At 43.9% G+C, this 22,079-nt stretch overlaps 1 protein-coding gene across 1 annotated transcript in view; it reads left to right on the forward strand.

Annotated features, from left to right (window-relative positions):
- LOC138286527 (protein spinster homolog 3-like) overlaps positions 1-22,079 on the forward strand; it is a 389,154-nt gene that overhangs the window by 288,077 nt on the left and 78,998 nt on the right. Inside the window, exon 10 of the mRNA XM_069226888.1 lies at positions 4,623-4,721. Within this exon, the coding sequence (XP_069082989.1) occupies positions 4,623-4,721 (99 nt within the window). The remainder of the gene's footprint in view (positions 1-4,622; positions 4,722-22,079) is intronic.

A 22,079-nucleotide genomic window follows, 5' to 3' on the forward strand; every position in this document is an offset into this window, starting at 1 on the left:
TCACCAGCCAATTTTTGATGAGCCAGGAAAGTCCAAGCAATAAATAAAGCTACCTTTAAATTATATGTTTATATTGTCACGTTTGTGGTGCTTTACTGACAGAGGCCAAATGTCAAGCTATGTCTTCTGACAAATTGCGATTTTTTTTTTTAACATGGGGATTGGTGTTTACTTTTCTTTTTCTGACTACAAAGTCAGAGTAGTTTTAAAAATGAATTCTGTGACTATCTAGCTGGAGTGCATGGAATATGAACGGAAGGGTGTCGTTTTTTGCAACACACAACAAAATATAAACACCCGTATATGAATTGTATGTATTCTGCAGTTAGGAAAGCAAATATGAAGCACTTCTTTTTGTAATTCTGAAGTGTGCCTGCAACAGAGATTTCAATAGGATTAAAACAGGATTAAAACAAATCAAGACACTTCAGTTGGTGATGCACAAATGGTAAATATTCACAGAAACCAACTTCCACACAATATCATTTGTGTTATATAGTTTTATCAGTAAACTTGTTCGTCTGCAGATTTAGGGCCTGATTACGAGTCTGGTGGTCTGAAGTCCTCCAGACTCGCGGTGGAGGTCGAAGTGCCACAGCTGTGGCGGTCCGACCGCCATATTACAAGATTGGCAGTCGGTGCTGCCAAGAGACCGCCGTCTCTGCCAGCATCTCTGATTCCGACGGGATGACGGCGGTCATTGTTGTAATCAGCCATGGCGGCACTGAAGTCAGCTCCGCCGTGCTGATTACAACCATGTTCTCCTCCAGCCTTTTCATGGCAGTTCAACCGCCATGAAAAGGCTGGCAGAGAACAAGTGTGCACTGCCCGCACTGTTGTCATGGGCAGTGCAGGCCCACCTGCCCCAGCACCCTTGGAATGTGCAGTAGGATGAGCCACTTTGTCTTTATTAATTTGTTTGACGCAAGTATTGTTACTCCAGCATAATTTGTCTAAATACAATTCAAGTCATATCTGCTTCATGGAAAACTTTACATTTGCTGCGTTTCCTCAGTTTCATCTATCAAGGAATGTAGTAATTCCATTCATAAAATTGTGGAGCAGAAGAGTGTGGGAAATGTACCCACTCAGTTGAAAACCAGATCATGAAATATTTTATTGAAAAAGCCAAATTATAGGGAAACTCGCTGTATAATCTAGAGGAGAATGAGAGAATATTTTTTGTCACATTCACTCAACTCTATCTAGGAGGGTGATCTGAAGGCTGCAGCCATGGCACTGTGGTTCAAGGAGGAAATGGGGGGAAATAGTCTGGCCCATGTGGAACTAAGCCTTGTGTTACACATGGTCTGTACAAAAGTAAGTCGCAGTACACGTGCCATAGGTGATGTAATGCTCGCAGTGAGTGAGAAATCAGGATTCAAAAGGGGTTAAGGGCCCTCTATTAAAGTTGGGACCTGGTGCCTCTTGACCTTTCATGCCTTCTTCTGTGTCCCCCCACTTGAAGTCTGGAAGTGTGCAAGGTGACAGTAGAGATTATGAGACCAGTGGTTAATTTGTAACTAAAACGTGCCGGTGCCCAAAACTCTCCTTTGAAACATGCGGCTGCTGCAATTAAATGTGCGAGCACAGAATACTAAGGGCAGCATAATCCTAAAGCCATCCTGGGCCTCGTTAATCCATTTACAGCTACTCCCTGCCCGTTGTAGCTTTCTGCTTTCTCCCTTTGTGACGCCTTTCCATCTATCTGTTCCACCGTCTTTTCCATTAGTGTCTTTTGCTCACAGTAAATGCCTCATGCAAACCAATAAGTGCTGGCCCCCAAAAATGTGCCCCAGCACCCACTAGCTCAAATTAAGCACTGTATGAGACCCCGTGACCAGTGAGTGCTACAAAGCCAGTTTCCTCACATTACAGGCTTGAAGTAGGAGCTCTGTGAACGCAACAGTTACTAGCCTTTCTCCACGATGAGATTGGTTGATTTCCACACCCTTATGGGGTTGGCATGTAAGGGGCTGTAGAGATTCATAACAAGGGTGTAGTCTAGTGTTTACTAAGCTTGCATTCTGTGTGACGTAATAGGGTTCCCATGTTCTTTTTGAAACCAAGCACTCAGTCATTGATTCGATGATTCAGTCCTACTGTGGCGTGACAGCAGTGCTCTGCACTTATTACTTACCCTTACCTATACCTTTAACACTAAAGAGTGTGCAAAGAGTCCTTGCTTGTGACCTGATTGTGGGATTCGCATCTGGAGCTCTGAGTGGGGCTGAGCCAACTGATTCCACCATAGAAAATGAGATACTTGCAATATGGTGGGGTGCTCACCTTTTAAAATATTTATGTTGGACACCACATATAGTTTGAGAACCAGTCATAAGCCTTTCTTTGATTTGTTGAGCACACACAAGGGTGCCAAGGCCACACCAGGGATAGCCAAATGGTACTTCTGTCTCAAGGGTTCCATTATTAGTTGGAGTAAGCATGAGAAATGCGGCTGTAGATTTTCTCTGTCGTTTTCTCTGGCTGTGGAGAAATAATAAGAGTGCTGAGATGGAAAGGAAGAAGTGTGTGTTGTGCCTCAAATCAATATGGAGTTGTGGGGTAGATTCTTAGGCCCATATTTATAAATTTTTAGCACCGCATTTGCGCCGCTTTTGCGTCAAAAAGCGTCGAAAATGCGGCACTAAAAAAGTATAAATATGGGCCTTAATTTCGCTGGCAGATTACTGATGGCACTTATTATCAATGTCATAATATTATGAATACCATAATACTTACGTTTTCAATATCAATGGTATGTATATAGTTTGTCTTTTTTTAAGTGTTATGGAAATATTCAATATCTTTTACTTCAATATTCTTGTTTTTTATATTGCTTTTATGTATTTTGTCAGTATTTTGCAATTGATTTTATTATTATTTTTTGAAATTTGTTTTTTATTGCAGTATTTCTTACCATTATTTGTAGTTTAATGTTTGTAAATTTTAATTAAATTAGTAATTGTTATTTACTCAGATTGTTGAGTTAGTTGTAAAAGGCATTTGGGTGGGTAGTGTCTTAATTGATATTTTTAATGTATTGTTTATTCACTAAAATATTGTATTATTTTTATCTATTTTTTTTATAAACAATTTTTATTGTTTTTTTAAAAGAAAAGGAGAGGAACAAAGAGTATAAAAGAGCACATGTAGGAGCTAGCCACACCAGCTTGTACATACCATTGAATAGACAACACAGATCAGCAGTATGATACATCAACATTAGTAACAATCCACACCAGGCCTCCAATAATGAGTGGGTAAGGGAGAAGACCCAGCCATTTGCCCCACACTTTTGCATTCTTTTGGGGACATGTAATTATTTTACATGTTTTACATTTTAAATAATAAATGTATATTTATTCTTAAATGTAAATTGATGTTCATAATTCAAATTGTTTTAATATTTTTTAATTGATGTTATGCTTTTTAAAGTAAATATTTTGAATCCAGAATTTATATATATATTTTTTCATTAAATGTAAAGTTAAAGTATATATTTTTTAAAGTTTAATTACAAGGTAAATTTGTTTTCAGTTATGTAAATTATATATTTAAAGAAGAATTGCCTATTTTTAAAGTTAATTTTAATGAAATATATTTGATATTTTAACAAAATATATTCTAAATTTAAGTACTATATAATGGTTTTCAATATTTTTGTTATTTTTTATGTTAATCTTGAAAATCAATATTATATTAATCTATAATTTTGTATTAGTAGGTCAATATTTTAGATTCCATATGTTTGTTATTTTAATTATAAGTACAGAGTTGTTAATATTATGTTTTTTTAACTTTAATATTGTTTTTGGGCAAAATGTTTGTAGTCAGTATTTAGTAGTACAGTCTGAAGGGGTAAATTCTCATCCTATTCCTTCTCAAATTCACCAATATTGTGCCAACTTGCACAATGCTCACTTTCATCTGTAACCAGTTGTTCAAAAGGAAGGCAAGTAAGTCCTTATTTTCTTTATGTAACAAAACCATTTGTCATTTTATTGTAATGACTAGATGAGATTTGTTCTTAAAGTAACATAGTTTTTTTTTAAGGAATCGTGTTACGTGTAAATATGAATGTCTTAAAGGGGATGTAGATGTAGAATTTGTGTAACCTGGATGGGGTCTAGTGTTCGCTAACCTTGCATTCTGTGTGAGGTAATATGGTTCTATCCTTAGTCTTTTTTAAACCCATGTACAATTCTGTATTGCTCCTCGGGTCAGGGGTCATCTTATGATTCCTTGGTCTGTGGGTAAACATACGGAAATTACTACCTTGGTGTGATTCATTAGGAAAGGACGATCAGGTTCCCTGGATCAGCCCCAAAAGAGTTGAAATACACTCACTAGCGAGCAGAGAAAATAATCTTTTATCGTAAGGCCTATTTTTATTCTGTGAAGTATGGGGTGGAGAGGGTGTACCTCTGAGTCAAGACTATAGCTTCTATGTCATGGGCATCAGAAGGGTCCATATGCACGTGGTCCTCAAAGTGTTGTTCTTAAATTCCGATTTATGTTTTTAAATTCAACCACATGGTTAATGTGCATTAAATTTAGAGTATGTGCGTACTATATTCAACTGTGTATCCTGCTAATTTATTTCTGTTTTTCTGTTGCAGTATGTAGTGACCCCAACCCGCAGATCCACCGCAACAGCCCTGCAATCTATGGTGGGACACTTGCTTGGAGATGCCGGAAGCCCATACCTTATTGGAATTGTAGGTATTGCAGCTCCAGCTTCCATAGACTAATTGACTCATAAAATGTGTTTGATTCATCTGTCTTCTTGTTGCTGATAAGTGCACAGCAGCAAAGGGTAGTCTTCAGGCTGTCTATGGGGGGCAAAGCCTGCCCTCCCCTTGCAGCTGCAAAGGAAGGGCACAGATCAGGTTGTTCTGCTGTACACAGCCCCAATCCTTGCAGCATTAAATAGGTTATCAGGCTCTCCTGGCTTGGAATTATCAGTTTCTGAGTATGCAACCTGAAAATGTCAGGCCAGGAGACACTTAAAATTGGAGGTGGTACAATTTAACTTTGGATTATCACTCTGGGCGAAATTCTGCTACTAGTTATGAGAGCCCAAGTCTCATTTTTGTTTTTTTGCATTCTTGCCTTCTTTCCATCCATTTCATTCATTTGACCTGTGCCTCTAATGGCTTTACCAGCTCCACCTGGAAAGATGTTGGAAGAAATCTAAATTACTTGTACCGTACAAACATGAGCCACCTGCTTTTTGCTTGTGATCTCTCTCATCAAGATGATAAATAATTCTGCTGCCAAACACCTTTTTCTTCCTTTACGCCTTTTCTTTCCCTCTCTGCTCCTCTTCTAGAAAACCCTGACTCTCTCATGTGCGGATCCTTCCCTTTAGTCTTTATTTTCCTCTAAAAATCCTTTCTAACATCCTCACCTCCTTATCAAGCCGGTGGGGTATTTGTGCTCCATATAGAGTGTTATGTATAGTAGGGCCCTTATTATGTAACAGGCACACAGCACTTCTTTAAACAGGTGGGCGGGGCACAAACATGAACAGTGTGCCGGATTACAATGAATGCACTGCCCTCAGGGCAGCCTTGAACTTAGTGCAGGACATTAAGTGGAATACGATGTGGCTGCTTCAGTCATCTGCTCCATGTTTCACAGTGCAGGTTGCACCCACCTGCACTTTAGAGAGAGGACAGAGATACCTGTTCAGGCGGGTGCAATGAGTGATCGCACCCGCTTGAAGGGTGATGTCTGGGAGGGTCCGTGGGACCCCCTTGTCCCTCCAGAGGGCTGCCTTCAGGAGGTGTACTGTCAGTACGCCTCCCCACGGCTTCTTTGACTTTATGCCCAAGTCTATAATATGGCGTGAGCACAGAGGCTAAGAGATACATTAATTTGCATGAGGCCACACCCCCAAGTAAATGCGTTAATGCCCTCTCTAGATAGCTCTGACACTCCATGTGCACCAGCACTATCAGTATTACAGAAGGGGCCACACAGGCGTCTGCAGCCACCTGCGTAATACCAAAGTGCCCTGGGGGTGCACATGCCCACTGCACTACCAGGGCACTCTGTGTAATACAGCTCCAGGAAGGTGAGGCATTGTAGCTTTAAATTGAAACTCACATACAAAATGAGAGTGGGATGTTTTAGGTTTAAATAAAGAGTCACATGTGATGCATGGGTTGGATGTTGTACCCTGTAATTAACCGTATGCTGGGGTGTTGTAACCTACGGTGTATGCTTATGTAAATCATGCAGTGGGGTGTTGTATTTTTTGTTTTTAAATGTCATGTACAACATGAAGGTGGGCATCAACACAGTTATGTACTATAAGTAGATTGGATGTTGTAACCTAGTCATGTACATAGTATGTACTTAAATGATGACAGTGGGTTGTTGTGGTCTCACAATGATTTTTGGGAAGTTCTTGAAGGTGGGTACTGAAACCTGACATTGAGGCTCATGTATATCATGATGGTGGGGTGTTGTAGGCTCACATGGAGTCTAATTAGGATGGGTTCTTGAACTGTATGCTTTTATTCTATTCTTTTCTATGATAGACAGATAGATAGATAGATAGACTATCTATCTATCCATCTATCTATCTATCCATCTATCTATCTATCTATCTATCTATCTATCTATCTATCTATCTATCTATCTATCTATCCCATGATATTATGTTATTTTATGTTATGTTATATTATAGGGGTGTGGCAGCCTCATTATGTATATCATGATGGTACGGTGTAGTCACAAATGGATGGTCATATGTTCCAGGATAGTAGGGAATTGTAGCATCAGACAACATCTCTTTAATGTCATGCGGGTGGGTGCAGTAGCCCCATAAGAAGTCTCACTTATGCCACGAGAATTGAGTGTTGTGGTCTCAAGTGGTTTCTCATGTACCTTACAAGGGTAGCATCTGCAGCGTCATACTGAGTTTCATGCATGCAAGTAGATTGTGTTGTTGTAGCCTCATGCACATCAGGATTGAGTGGTTGTATCATAGAATATCACTTACATCCTTTCCTCCTTCATTTAAGTCTGACCTTATTTGACATCTCCTTTTTAGGTCTGTTGTAACCAACACCTTCTGTTTTTATCACTGTAATTTAAACTTGTAGTTGGATTTGGGTTAGCCTTTTTCAGACATTGGCTTATTTGGTTCAGGACACTTCAACCACTGGATTGAGGCATTGTCAATCCCACTGGATTGAAGCATTGCCAATCACATCTTATATGAATTGCCAGAAGGATTTCAGTTTCACCATCTTTCCATTTGCTGTTAAGGTGTAGCTTTCCACCTCCACTGGAATGCACAAATGTCTATTTTACATCACATAGTCATCACACACTCAATATTTTATGTCATAACTGCCTGGTGCACAGAAAACCATCTGAGTTATTTGTATTCTTTTTTGCCAGTGCTTGAGTGCGAGCCTGCCACTGAGGTGGCCTTCGGGAGGATAGTCTTTTCCCTCTTCTCCTCTGCTGCCATCTTAGTGTCAGGCTCAAGCTTGAGTGCTCACAAAATCAAAAACACCCTGATACATATGACTGATTATTTCTTCTCCTCTGCTGCCATCTTAGGCTCAAGCTTGAGTGCTCCCATCAAAAACACCCGGATGCAAAATGAGATCAAGTACTGACTATTTCCTCTCCTCTGCTGACATCTTAGTGTCAGGCTCAAGCTTGAGTGCTCACATAAATTAAAAACACCCTGATGCAGTATGGCATAAAGTACTGACAATTTTTTACTGCATCTCATCTTTTTTCAGGTTAATAAATTTGACTATTCAAAAACACATTTCTGATTTTGTGATGGCCATCTGCTAATCGGAACACTGCTCACTCAGCAAGTGCACCCAGTGGCTCTCCATCTTTGCTGCCAGGGACAAAGTGAGGACCCAGCAGCTTCTCATCCTCTGGTCTCACACTGGCCAAGGCTTGAAGTCATTTTTGGGTGCTTTGGTTGCACAAAATGCTGTGGCTCAAAAACCCATATGTTAAAGGAAGCAGTAAAATATGGAAATATTTCACAGTTTGTTGTGCAATATAAATTTCACCATCCTAATGAGGAGCCCCTAAATGCTCTGCTGAGGTTTTATATTGTTAGGGCTACTAGAATTTTGTGGCATGAAGGATCAAATTATGTGGCAAGATTTTCTAGATTATGCATCAAAAAACAATTTATGCAGCTGTTGAAATTGAGTTCTCCCCAATCAGTACGCTCAGACTTCTTGCTTTTTTTGATCACCTGGGTTTGGACTTTTACCTGTGTGTAAGTCACAGTACATGTGTCTCACCCACAGTAATCACATGGTAAATGGACTGAGCATGTTTACCACCAGTGTCTGCCTTTTAAAATAAGGTTCTTGTGACACGGCAAGGGTAAGGGGCACTTGGCTGATTATACATGAACATGTATGTACACTCATGTATACACGTGTGCGGGCTGCGCATTGGAGACTATCGTTGTGTGCAGCCCACTAACTGTGCACAGGTATCCTGGTGCAATGGGGATTCTGCAGGATTAGATATTGACCCAGGATATGCCTTTTATTCTTAGAGTACACATAGGGAAAGTCAGTGTGATTTACTGTTTTGTTTGTAGTGACACTTTATTATACACATAGGGAGAGAACTGCCTTAGAGTGCAGTTTCTCATCCTTTTGGCCTACGGAGACCATTGGCATATCAAATTGGGGTGTAACCTGTAGGGGAAAATTAATTCTACAAATTCCAAAATTATATTTGTACACTTTATGGGTTATCCAGACTATTCATATTTCCCTGGCCCAGCTCGGGATCACAGCCCAGGTCTTTCGTTACCCTGCGATGTCCAGTTAATTACATTTTTCTCCAGCAGCAGAAAGAAAGGCCTCCACACAAAAGGAGCAATTAACAGTACTTCACACAGCTCCTGAGGAGGAAAGGGGAGGGGCGGAATGATCTGCATCACTCAGTCAGCTGTCATACTGTACCAGGGCTGGGCCTGCCCAAACCCACCGAACAAGGGAGAAAGTCCACACAACTGGAGCCAGCCCAGGAGGGGGGCTTTCTTTGAACTTTTGGTGTGTAAGACCCTGGCAGTGATGGCAGTGTGGGGCAGAGCTGAGACCTCAGGAGCAGATGTGACCAGTGACTCCTGGATGACATCGTTTTGAACTAGCTCCTGGGACTACCAAGGAGAACTGGAAGAGGCCCCCTGGTGCCCAGAAAGGACCAAGGACTCTGCTCACTTGACCCCAGGACCAGTGGGTATCACCAAGGGCCAGCGAGGCTGGCCCCTTTGCCTCTTGATGGCCAGTTGGGGAAATCCCTGGACCTTTGTGCACAGAAACCAAGACCAGGAGGAAGGCTGGCACAGGGAGACAGAAGAACCAGTTCCATGAGGATTGCTGCAACTGCTCCTGCGGCTGGAGCACACCACCAGGAGTTAAATGAGTCCAGGATTGTCAAAATCGGCACAATGGGACCAGAGTTCTGGCATTTTAAAATTTGGTTAAGTTCTCTCACCTTTTGCTTGGGATGAAGAGTGTGGGGCTATGCTGCCATTTACTTCTTACCCCCTTTTTTCCTTGGGGGAGGGCCAGGGCCCAGGGGTTATCGTAGCGTTCTATATTTAACCATTGGGCAGGGAGGGGGCATGTGTGGGGCCTCCTACCTGACTCCCTCCTGACCCCAGGATCACCTCCCCCAGGCTATTCTTATTTTAAAAAGGGACTGGGACCCCGTCCCCTGGAACACAGGAGATCAGGGAGGAGCGCCGCCGTGCTCCTCTAGTCGCTGTGGGTCTGCCCCGCTCCACATGCCTATGTCTAGCGAGAGCGATCAGCCACTGCACACCAAGTGATCCTGAGAGTACAGTTGCCAGCTCCCGTGGGCAGTGAAGGACCTGGCTCAGCGGGAGAGCCGCAACCTTAATATTCACTGCTTCTGGAGGAGCGCCCCATAATGCACTGTGGGGGTTTGATGTTTGTGTATTTTGCTGCATGTGGTGACCCCCCAAAATGGGCAGGTGGCACCACCAGTGTTACAAAAATGGCCTGGTAGGGGCTACAGGAGCGCTGCAGCTATCCCCAAGACATTTTTATAAGAGTACTGACTCTATCTTACTTGATATATTTGTATGACCTCCTTAGAGGATCAATGGTGAATATGCAATGTCATCTCTGGTATTTGCCATCTGTCAGTATATGTATTTGTAAATTACTGCGTAGTTTTTTGTAGGGTGTGTGCAGTAAAAGTACTTCTCCTTTTCGAAAGAAAAAGTACTGGGTGGACGATCGAGTTACTGAGTGCTATTATTGCGTGCCAGTGAATAATGATAACTAGCCCACACCACTCCTGTGAATAGTCGTTGGCCTGCTCTGCCTCGCTACCCTGAGAGAGTCAAGCGCTACAATGGGGTGCTGAGTTCCCAGTAAGGACAACCGTTGACCTATTACTTGTGTGAGCCACACACCTAATGATGCCAATTTCTTACAGCAGCACATTCTCATGCAGTATGTTTTCTTCCACAAGAGCTGCAAACAATATTTTTTGTGAAATCTGAAAAAAAAAGCAAATTATGTGGCAAACCCTGGTGGATTTACAAATCTACCATAAACACAGTAGCTACAGATGCATCAATTAACTCGCCCTCACCACTGTGCATTGTTTTAGCAACAAGTTATTCAACAAGGTAAACAAAACCTAAACATTCGAGTTCTCAAGTTCATAGCAGTACCGATTGTTAGTATCTCTGTTAATAATGCAACTTTTTCAAGCTAACTACCCCGAAATAAACAAGTAATATAAAAAGCGCCCTATAATGTCATCTTGAGGTTCTTGTAAATTTACAAACCATTCTGCCTTAGCAGTTTTGTAGTTTATGACGACACCAGAACCCATCAATGCAATATTGAAAAATATTACACAGGCACCCATTATGTACTGTAATAACTTTGTGTCGTTTGACGAACTTTCATGAATCTGTCCCAGATGATGTGCAATGCAGATTGGGCAATTCCTACAATGTTTTAGACCGATTGGTGAAAAATGGAAAAGATCATATGGTTGGTCCCAAAATTAGCTTCCTCCATTTTAACTCCCTTAGGGAACATTTAGCCATTTTCATAAGAGAACTGTGGGTAGAAGAACCCCAAACGTAGCACTCACTGAGAGGGAACCTCGATCCACGTGCTCCTTTATTCAATATGAAGCTGGTCATAGTTGCTGAGCTAATCGCCAAACAGTGTGGCAGAAATTTACCAGCTGTCGGGATGGGATAATCTCGGAAATCCGTGGACACTCTCAGATTTCAGGATTTTAATCCGAGCTCAGAATCTGATTGAATTTGAAAAGGTGATCTTTATCTCGTGTAAATGTGCCCAGTGGTTGTTGAGATCCCGCCCAAACAAGACGTCTAAGTATTCATCTGAGTCCACGGACATCGGCGGTCTTCAGATGTCGGATCTGGAAGATTGGAAAGAGCTGATGTTTTCTGTCCACCTGCTATGTTTGTCCCAGGATACAAATGAAGATGCCATTCTTGCAGTAACATAACACTCAGCAGCCGCTGGGTGTCGCTCGTGTCTGTTTGCATAGTAGGTTTGATTTATTGGTGGAGGTTTTGCATTACCTGTGCCTGGGAGCGCTGCCTGTGCCAGCATGGTTTTCAATCAGTGCTTTTAGCGATTTGTATTTAGGAATTCCAATAGAAAACTACATTTTGGGCCTCCAATAACGCCCACCCTCCTTCACCAGTGAGCATGTAACTTGCAACGATCCACGTTCAGATGGATATAGTTTATTGTTAAAGGTTTTGTGCAGATTTGTCACACAACACCAAAGCTATAAGCAGTCCCAAAACATTCCAATAGCTTTAAGCAATATCAGTATGTACAAGTGACATTTTGCAAGGCACGAAACTTTGAATAGTGCTCACTGTTACCAGTGCACAGTTCTACTTAGGGTTACAGGCCAGAGTGCTTAATTTGTAGAAGAAAACTGAACTAAACAAATGTTCTGCTTAGGAGCCTGCCACGGTGCTGCCGGATGTCAGGGTTACCAAACACCAAGACTGAATGGTATTCAAGATTGCACCCCATGCCTTTTACCCCACCCTCCAATTTCTGATTCTTTATCTCATTGATACAAGTTATTTTCCATCATATTATCCCTTCCCCATTGTTTTTTCTCTCATTCCTTCTGTCATTCTCCCTTTCTTGTATTTCTCTCTCTTGCTCACGGTCTACGCCTGGGTCTGAGTTAAAGTCTGATGATACAAAGTGAATCCAGGCAGCCATAAGTGAGTGCCCAGCACCTGCAGCCACATCTACATATGGAGCATTTGTAGAAAACTACATTCATACATGGTACTTCCATCCTTCTGGGGATCCCCACAGCTCTTCAGATGAGTGGGATGTGCCCAGCCTGTCTCTCTCTCTCTCTCTCTCTATATATATATATATATATACATCATTATTTCGTTTGGCTCCAGCAACCCACTTGGGGCAAAAAGATAAAATTGCAGGACCACCACAACCAGCATGCACTGTTACTCACTTGAGAGGCCCACTGGGGCGGACTGTTATTCAAAGAGACTAATCAGGTGCCTGTAATTAGACAAGCTGAAGCCATGCCGGTCTTTTCAGAAAGAAATAAATGCTTGGAACACTTCCAGCACTGGCTGCACCTACGAGGGTGAAACACGTGTCCAGAGATGATTTTATAACTTAAGGCCTGGAATAATGAAACTGCTAAATGAATTCACTGTGAGTTGCTGGCTTTGCTTTTTCTTCCCGTTTATATAACCTGTTGGGAGTGCGCTTTCGCATGAGGACAACTTCGTTTTTGATATATATATATATATCTTGTTTTTGCTTTTGCAGATCCTTTTTTGCTTTTGCAGATCCTGTCTAAAAACGTCACATCAATTTACAGACAACATTCAACAACAGACTAAGAACCACAGGGCAAAATGTTCTGCTCCTAATATCCAATCAAACTCCATTTCCAGTCAGATACGTTCTCTCCTTTACCCAATGGACCCAATATGCAGAAGATTGATCCTTAATAGATAACTTGCTACCTTTTTTAGCAATGCAAATATCACGAACACGACGGAACAAATTTACACCAAACAAAATTCTGTTTTGAGCAGTTTATTTTCGTTCTAAATTTGGTTTAATTCTTTTCAGAGGCTTTTGTTGTGGTGCATAGCCAACATTCTTACATGGGTTAATAAACTCTTAATCTCTTTTGTGATAAATAGTCATAGTAAAGTTATTATAAACACAAAAACACCCTGCTTCTAAAAGGAAATACGTTTTTAAATGGCTCTTGGCTCTACAGTTCAAAATATCAGCAAAATTAGCAAGAACATAACTGTATCTCACTGAGCTAGATGACAATGCATGTACTCAAGGTGTCAAAAACACTTTCCAGTATAACACATAGAATTATAAAGGGTGGCAGAGCGAGGCTGAAGAGGTTAGAGGAGCTGCCAATGTTGGACCAGCTAGTCCTAGCAGAGATCCGGACTGGCGCTTCCGTAAGGCGAGGTAAGGCAGCGGGCTTACAGCGACAAGGTGGATCCAAGCTTACATAAAAGGGCAGAAAATTGTCTTTTTATTAGATAATGGACACTACTGCTAATGTTCAAATTCGTAGCCTGGTAACCAATCTAGCCTTATTAGCCCTGAACTGGTTACAATAGATTTTGGGGTTACTGCTATCCTGGCCCCTGAAATCCATTCGCTTCTCCAATCCTAGACTGCTGCTAACTGTCCTCTATGGTGATCTGCATCATTTCACTGGAGGGCAGCTCTTACGCACAGCCCCTAGCTCAAGTGCCTCTACTAACAACTTTCTAACCATATAATGTTGGGTTTAATACACACATCTTTTTTTATTGTATTTATTCATTTGTTACTTTTGTTGAGCATAAAACAGGCCAGTTCACATGTCCAAGTCAATGCAAGAGTTAAAGTAACGAGGCTGCATTATACTGAATATCATGCCTAGTGCCATATGTCTGGAAGTTTGTAGGTGGTTCTGCCTCTGGAAGGAAATACACTATCTGTGATAAACCTTTGCCAACAAACTATCACTCTCAAGAGGCATTTTAAGTATTTGACTGAATAATGTGTTTTCTCACTATAGGAGTTAAACATGTGGGGTTATCTCATAAATGCAATGCGCATGGATCCTTGCATCTTCTGTTCACCTTTTTGATTGTTCACAGTGTTTAATAAGTATACATTCCTAAATGATTGTGATTATTATCTGCTCTTAACATTGATTATCAATATGGTTTACTGGGCATAGCAAGTATCAATTAATACATGTGCTTCTTTGCACAAAAGATACCTCACTGACACATAGTTGCTATTAACTAATGTATGCCCAGAATTCACAAGAGCTATGCAGGACAGCTCCTTTTCACAACATGTTGAGGAAGGCATCATTCATGGTTCTGGTTGATGTGCTACATTGAAGGTTGAAGTTTCCATGTAAAATGTAAGTAGGGGAGGACGCGTTGATGAGGTGGACATCTCAGCAGAGTTGGTGGTGAGTGGTGGGTGGATTCAGTGTAACACAGTGGTCTGTATGGCTAGTAGGAGGAAGTGACGGGAGAGAAGTGTTGAATGTCCAGGGCACAAAGGGACAGTGGACCAGCACTACTCCCCCCATGTCTGGTTAGGCTACTGCATCGTAGTGCTTTGTGGTTCAAGGCACCGAGAAGGTGGGCGATGATGAGGGTGAGCTGGGATTTTGCAATGAAGATAGGATCAAAGCTATTATTGCTGATTTAATCAGCTCCGTCTGCTGCTGCATGTTTCACTGTGACTTAGTCATTGATTATTATGGGGTTCAGTGTGTTTGCCGTGTGACTGATGTGAAATGTTGTGACTAGGAAGTGGATGAAGTTATCTGTGTTGGCTGGTCATACGTGGAGTCCATGTTTTTGTCGATTGTTCTTGCATGTGAAGGGCAAGATGAGGTAAGAAGATGTGAAAAGGGGAACATCTTGAAGCTGGAGTGAAATTCTGTAGTGTTGTGTGATGTGTTACCAAGTGCAAACAAGTCCAAATAGGAAATCTCTCAGGTTTCTGATTGCCCTTAACTCTGGAAGTCCATGTGATGGACATCCTAGGGGGCTCGTCACAAAAAGCTGAGGCCTTCAGGGATTGGCGGGTAGATTATATGACCTTACTTGTGCTGGTTCGGGCTTCACGCGCATACAGAACATATGAACTGTAATTGAGTTACATATTTGCAGGCCTGTGGCCGCCCTGGGAGGTCACACTGGTCATGTAGCCTTGTTGCCTTGAGCTTTATAAAGACTCTGACCTTCCAAGGGGTCCATGGACTTACCCTGAAGATTACAGTTCAGGTTTCATATGCTAAACCTGGCAATGTATTTTCCATATCGAAATGCTTTTACTGTAGAGTATTTGAATGATAAATATCAATGTCATGCAACGCTAATGTGTAATGAAGGTGGATAGGTGATAGATGAAGTTTGATTTTGTTGTGTTGTGGTGCTGAGTTATTTTGTTGTTGTGGTATTGTTGTTTGCTATTTTAATATGTTTTGTGTTGTGGTGCTGTAGAGTGCTGTTGGTATTTTGTTTTTTGACCGTTTGTGTTGTGTTGTTGTGTTAGTTTCTTGTGTTATGTTGTTTTATTGTGTACTTGTGCTGTTTTTTCTTCTGTGTCAACTTGATTTTAAAAAAAAAAAATTATTAAAGGGCTCATTTATGAGTTTGGCGGTTGGACTGGCCAACCTCCAAACTCCCTTGAGGGAGCCGAGGCCAATCCCTTAGCACTCCAGCACCCTCAGAATGCGCACTGCCTGCAAAGCTGACAGTACGCATTCTGAGGGTGCCAGGCAAGGGGGGGGGCCTGCACTGCCCATGACAAGGTCATGGGCAGTGCAGAGGCCCCCCTGTGGCCCCCCTGCACTGTGTTTCCCTGCCATGAAAAGGCTGGTGGAAACTGGACTTGTGATCAGTGAACTCAGCGCTGCCGTGGCTGACAACAACTCCAACCGCAGTCAGCCCATCAGGAACCATGTTCCTGGCGGGGACAGCGGTGCCCTGGAGGTCTGACAGTAAATGTGTCATGACATTAATTTCCACGGTGCACCATTTTATCAATTCCTGCAGCCTTCTAGCTTATCGCTATATTACGCTTACCTAGGAGTACGGCAAGGTCGAGGAATTGAGATATGTACCCAATAGACACCCTGCCAGTGTTGTGGGCAATAATCTGCCTGTCAAGTTCATTAAGAGAGCAGTCAGGATCTTCCAGTAAGTTTGTATGTGAGGACAGTCCCATGCCATGTGAAAGAAGTCTGCGTCTCCCACCTGGCAGTGAGGGCAAGTCGCTGGGAGTCCCTGGTAAATTTGAGCCAGTCCGGCTGGGAACAGTTATGTGCAATGGACGCAATTAAGCTGGGTATACTTGAAATGGGGGTTACTATTCACTCCATTTGTACACTCCAATATCTTGCTCAATTCTTTGGTGGACATAGCTTCACCCATCTTTTTTGCCCTTTTAGTTTCCAGTGCCTCGGTGGAGGTATGGAACACCGGGCTAATGTCATGTGCATACATGTTACCACCTTTCTGTTCGCCCCACGTGTTAGTAGTGGGTACAAGGCCTCTGCTGGGTTTGGCTCCTGAGTTCCCAGCCCCCACATGTCAGCAATCGCTGTCCTTAGTGCACCATATACTAGAAATAACCCTCTGTAGCCCATAATCAGTCATCAGGGTTTCTAAAGTTAGTATCCCCCATTGCTGTTTAAGTCACCCATGGGAGTGAGCCCCACCTGGGTACGGTTTTGTATGGCATGCTTACCCATCACAGCAGCCATGGACGGCACCACCCTGACTAGAAGTATAGAAGTTCAGGGGGAGTATGGGATCCAAATGCCTGTTTTTTAGCGTACGTGTCCCAGCGTGCCTTTGTAGTTTGGAACGTCCTGTTATATGGAGTACTCGGTTTGCTTCTGTGATACAGGATTCACAGTAAGTTCCCATTGTTTAGTAACCCCCTAAGATTCTGCCTTTCTGGGTCCATATCCACGGCCAGCCAGTGTGCTAGCCATACCGGTTGAGCTGCAATATAATACATTTCAGGGTTGGGGGGGGGGCCCTGTCACCCATATCCAGGGGGTTACTTGTGATAGTTTATTCTATTGAGAGCCATTGCCTATGGGTCCCTTAAATCAATTCAGAGGATATGGACCTCAGTTCCCTGAAGAATGATTTCAGTAGGAAAAGGGTGAAGGGCCAGAAAGAAATACAACAATCTAGGGAGAACAATCATCTTTAGTATAGCAGCCCTCCCAAGAGGAGCTAGTGGGAGACGAGGATAGAAGGGCATTGATTCCCTTATACATGTGACACATTAATCTAAGTTGCTTCCCTTCAAATCCCAATCTATATGGTAGATCTGCACTCCCAGATATTTCAACGTTATGCTTTCCCAGGCCAGAGGACCCTTTAAAACGGGGTTTTCCATTGACAGCATGGGCTGTAATGGGAACAAGCAGGACTTACCCTAATGTAGCTGTAGGCCTGATACCTCCCCAAATTCAACAAGCAAGTCCCAGGGCGGGCAGAGTGGCTTCAAGGGTCCCTGAGGAACAATAGTACGCCGTCCGCTTACCATGCCACCGCATGGCATCTGTTCCCCACCTTGATCTCCCAACCTGGACCTTTTTTTACATAAAAGATAGCTAGCGTTCCAGTGCCAGTACGTATAGAATAAGGGATAGAGGACATCCCTGCTGGGTGCTCCTATGTAGCTGCCACTTAGCCGAGTAAACCTTTCCAGTGCAAACCCTAGCCATCGGCCTCCTGTACAGTGATTGTAGCTGTTTCAGAATGTTCCCCCTTAATCCCCAGGGCCGGAAGCCCCGCAAACAGGTAGGGCCGGATATCGAAGGCCTTCTGTATGTCCCTGGGTCCCGCCCCACCAAATCCATAATAGGGAACAGCTGATGGTTATTAGTGTGAGTATTCCTTGCTGGTATGAACCCACATTGATCTAGGTGCACCATGCCATGTAGGTAGGCTAGTAGTCGATTCACAATAGCCTTCCCCAGTATTTTGTATTCTGCCATGTAGCTATATGACCGCAGGTCCAGGGGGTCCAGTCCCTGCTTCAACAGAGTTACTATGAAAGCATCCCTTGTTGATTCCTTGAGCTTCCCACTTTGGAATGCTCTGATTTACATAGTATGTAGATGGGTCACCAGTTTAGACTGACAAGCAGTTTAGAATTCGGGTGGAAGTCCATTTACTCCAGGTGCCTTCCCTCTCACCAGCTGATCTATGGCCAATTTAAGGTCTGGCACCCCTAAGACTTCATTCAGAGTCTTTATTTGTGTGGCAGAGAGTGATGGCAACTGCATAGCTCTCAAGAACTGTGTGAGTCATGCAGGCTGTGGGACCATATCGGTCACATTCAGTTCATAGTAGCGCACAAATACCTTAATGATATCTAACTGCATTGCAGCAATCCGCCCATCATCTGTCTGTATGGTCCCTAAAGTTCTCTGATTGGACAGCCATGTCAGGAGATGACCAGTCCTGTGCCATTCTCCATGTTGATGAGTAAGGTATTCTTTACACTGCAGACAGTGAAGATTCATACGTTTTAGTCAAATACAGCAGTATTTCCCCATCTGCTGAATTGCACACCGCAGCAAGCTCAAAGCCCTGTAGGCACTCCTCCAGGAGCAGCACTTCCTCCAACAGCGTCTGTTTGACGCTGTAGGAGGCCTTCGTACAAGCACCCCTGATGACGACCTTAAAGGCATCTCACTCTCATCCAGTCTAGTATGGCTCCAGTGTACCCAGGAGTGAAAAGAAAGTTTGTAAGTCCCCCTGCGTAATTCCCACTAAAGTTCCACCTCTGTCCAGTGTGCAGCCCACTGTCTGAACCACTGTGTCAGTGAAGTACATGGTCCCAACAGCAGGGGTGTGAGTGACCGATCCAGGTCACAGTCCAGGACCAGATTAAAGTCTCTTCTCCCTCCACAGTCAATCGGTCTCAATAGATCCGTGCAGGAAGGGGTACAGGACATCAAGAAAGTAGAAAGTGAAGTTGTTTGTTGTTATGGACATATATACTTGCAAGGGAGGGTGCCTTCCCATCCAGTGTGGCATCTAGCACTATGAATCTGCCCTCCAGGTCAACATGTGTCCATGTTACTGTGATCAGTACTCCGGGGACAATCCACACCAGCACTGCCCTAGCATATGCAGAGTGCCCTGTTCCATAAATCTGGTCGTGTCAAGGCTGTGACAGTTTGCCCAGTTCAGTACCTGTCATGTGTGTCTCTTGAAGACAGGTGACATGTATGTTTCTGTGGCGTATGAAGGAGTAAACTTTGTGCCTCTTCGCCGGGGAGCCTAGTCCTCAAACATTCAGGGGCATAAAATTGTAATTGTTCATTGTATAAAGTTATGATTGCGATGAAGGTGGTGCAATAGGCAATGGGGTGGAGGGCCCTCCTCACCTGTCTCAGAAGCAGTGAGGTGTGCCATGTAAACATACCATTGTTCAGAGTGCGTGTGTATCTCACCTCCCCCAGTTCGAAGTGTAACACACCTCATCCATCTTAACCATTTGAACCAACACTATCAACAATACAAGCATCATTTAATATACCCACGTAGCCGCTTTGGTGTGTGAGGGTGGTGCCAGAGCAAGTTCATGTATTGTAGTGCCCACCACTGTGCCCATGATACCTGGATCACAAGCTTCCATGCTTTAGAAATGGTATGCATGGCAGTTCATACAGGCACCCGGCCATCAAATCAAGTTGTCCGCAGATCTTGGGGTAATCACAGGGCTTTTAAGTGGGGAGTGGTGTCCTCCCTTTGAGGTAGTGTCCGAGTTTCTCTTGGATGTGTCTGTATTGCTGCATCCCACCACCACAGGAGGGTCACTCCGCTCCCTGATGTTGAATGCCAGGACTGCCCTCTGCACCACAGTGTGTCCTTTGAGGGACCTCCAGGAGGTGGGCTTACACCCTTTTTTCAAAGACTCCGGGTGGAGGTGGCAGTCTGCTTAGTCCTCCAATCTTGAGACTCGTCATGGCCCAGCTCTTCCAGCCAATTCAATACTTCCTCCGGACTATTAAAAAAGAAAGTTTTGTATTTCGTTGCCACTCAGAGTTTTGTAGGATAGATCAGTCTATAGGTGATTCCTAAAGTTCTTAACATTTGTTTGGGCCCCAAAAAGCTGAGGCATTGTTTCTGCATGTGGGATGTATTATCCAGGAAAAGGTGTATTTTGTGTCTGTCGAGGTTCCAGAGGCTGTGAATGCAGGCCCACTGCAAGATATTATCACGGTCTTGGTAGTTCAATACTCTGGCCACCACTGGCCCTGGAGGGGCGCCCAGTGGCAGTGGGCATAAGAGGACCTTGTGGGCCCTACCCAATGTGAAAAATATGGATTGGGTGTTGAGGAGCATTTCTTTCAGCAGCCAGTCCTCTAGAAATATTTCTGACAATTGACCCTCAATGCTTTTGGACAATCCCACTATTCTTATATTATTACAGCACGACCGACCCTCTACATCACCTTGCAGCAGTAAGAGGTCACAGTGCATATTCTCCATCTGCTGTTCTAGGGCGGCAACCATCGGTCTCATACCAGCAATAGTGGACTCTATTTCCCTCACTCTGCCAACTTTCTGTGATCTGCCCTGAGGCAGCATCAATCTTTTGCTCCATTGCCATGCGGGACTCTTGTATGCCTGCAGTATGGCTTCTGTGCTGCTTGGATCCAATGCGCCATCCTACATCTCTGCAGCCAGACCTGCTTACCACCCTACTTGGTGGCACTACCCAGGCCCACCACCACCGGCACCTTTAGCTGTGGGCTTGCCTATAGTGACCAGGCTGGCCAGAGCCACGCAGGTCCTCAGCATCACAGGTCCTGATATGTGGGCAGCATAGGTGAAAGGAACACCAGGGTGTCTCACGCTGCAGTCTACAACAAAAGTGGCACCAAGATAATAATACCTCAAAGAAGACAGTCAGTAGGGGCCACCAGGCTCTGTGTCCTTCTCCAGGGGGACTCAGGGCAATCATTCACCCAGATGCCTCTGTGTTGTAGGCTCCCATCTGTTACAATACAAGGACTTAGGCTGCACTCCTCCTCTTGCAACAGGGATGTTCGGCAGGGCACGGCAATGCTCCTCTCCAGTCTCCGCTGCTGGGGTGACAACACACTCCAACTGGGCCCCACCAACATGAGGATGACAGTGAGTAGTAGTTGCAGTCCTAAAGTCCTACACATGTCGCCCCCCTCCTTCATCGGGCCAGGCCACATGCAGTCAACTCTTCTTTTGCTGCGGGGTCCCCAGCCTCATAAAGCACAATAACGGGTCCCAGTCCTCGTCTAGCTGGTAGGGCATCTCCGCAGCCCCAATCAACACCATCACAGTACAATCAGCTGAATCTGGCAAGTGCTGCCAGGCAGCCCGTCACATGGACCCCCACCCCAGGTTATGCACTCCTCAGCCTCACCATCAGCTGGGCCTCAGTGACAGGCACTCCCTCTAACACAGGTCCACGAGGCGGCAGCACTCCGCAGGTGACCCAGCAGCAACCTCAAGTATCCTCATATGCAGCGGAAAGCCCTAGTGAGTTGCCGATCAGGTAGTCGGCTGCTGCAGGAAGTGGGGTAAAATGGTGTCTGCCGTTTCGCGTGACCCAGTCCAGATTGCTTTCTCTGGCTACACATAGGGGGAGCACCTCTGCTCACCAGCAAACAATCCTAGTCAACTGCCTGGGATACGACGTGGCCAGTGCCAGATCAACAGGTAAATACAGGACCCGGGGACAAGTAGATGCTGCAGGATAACAGTGGTGGAGCGAGCGCTCAAACTATGCATCCGCCATCTTGATATCCTAGGTCACACCCCACTATTTAAAATCTGTGTTATCTTGATAAGTAGTAATGTTGTGATGATTCACTGCTGTGTTATTACTATCATGTGTTGTGGTGCTGTTGTGATGATATATGATACTGTATGGTTGTGTTTACATCTTGTGTTGTGCTATGAT

This window comes from Pleurodeles waltl, chromosome 3_2 (genome assembly GCF_031143425.1).
Source record: "Pleurodeles waltl isolate 20211129_DDA chromosome 3_2, aPleWal1.hap1.20221129, whole genome shotgun sequence".
Lineage (NCBI taxonomy): Eukaryota > Metazoa > Chordata > Amphibia > Caudata > Salamandridae > Pleurodeles > Pleurodeles waltl.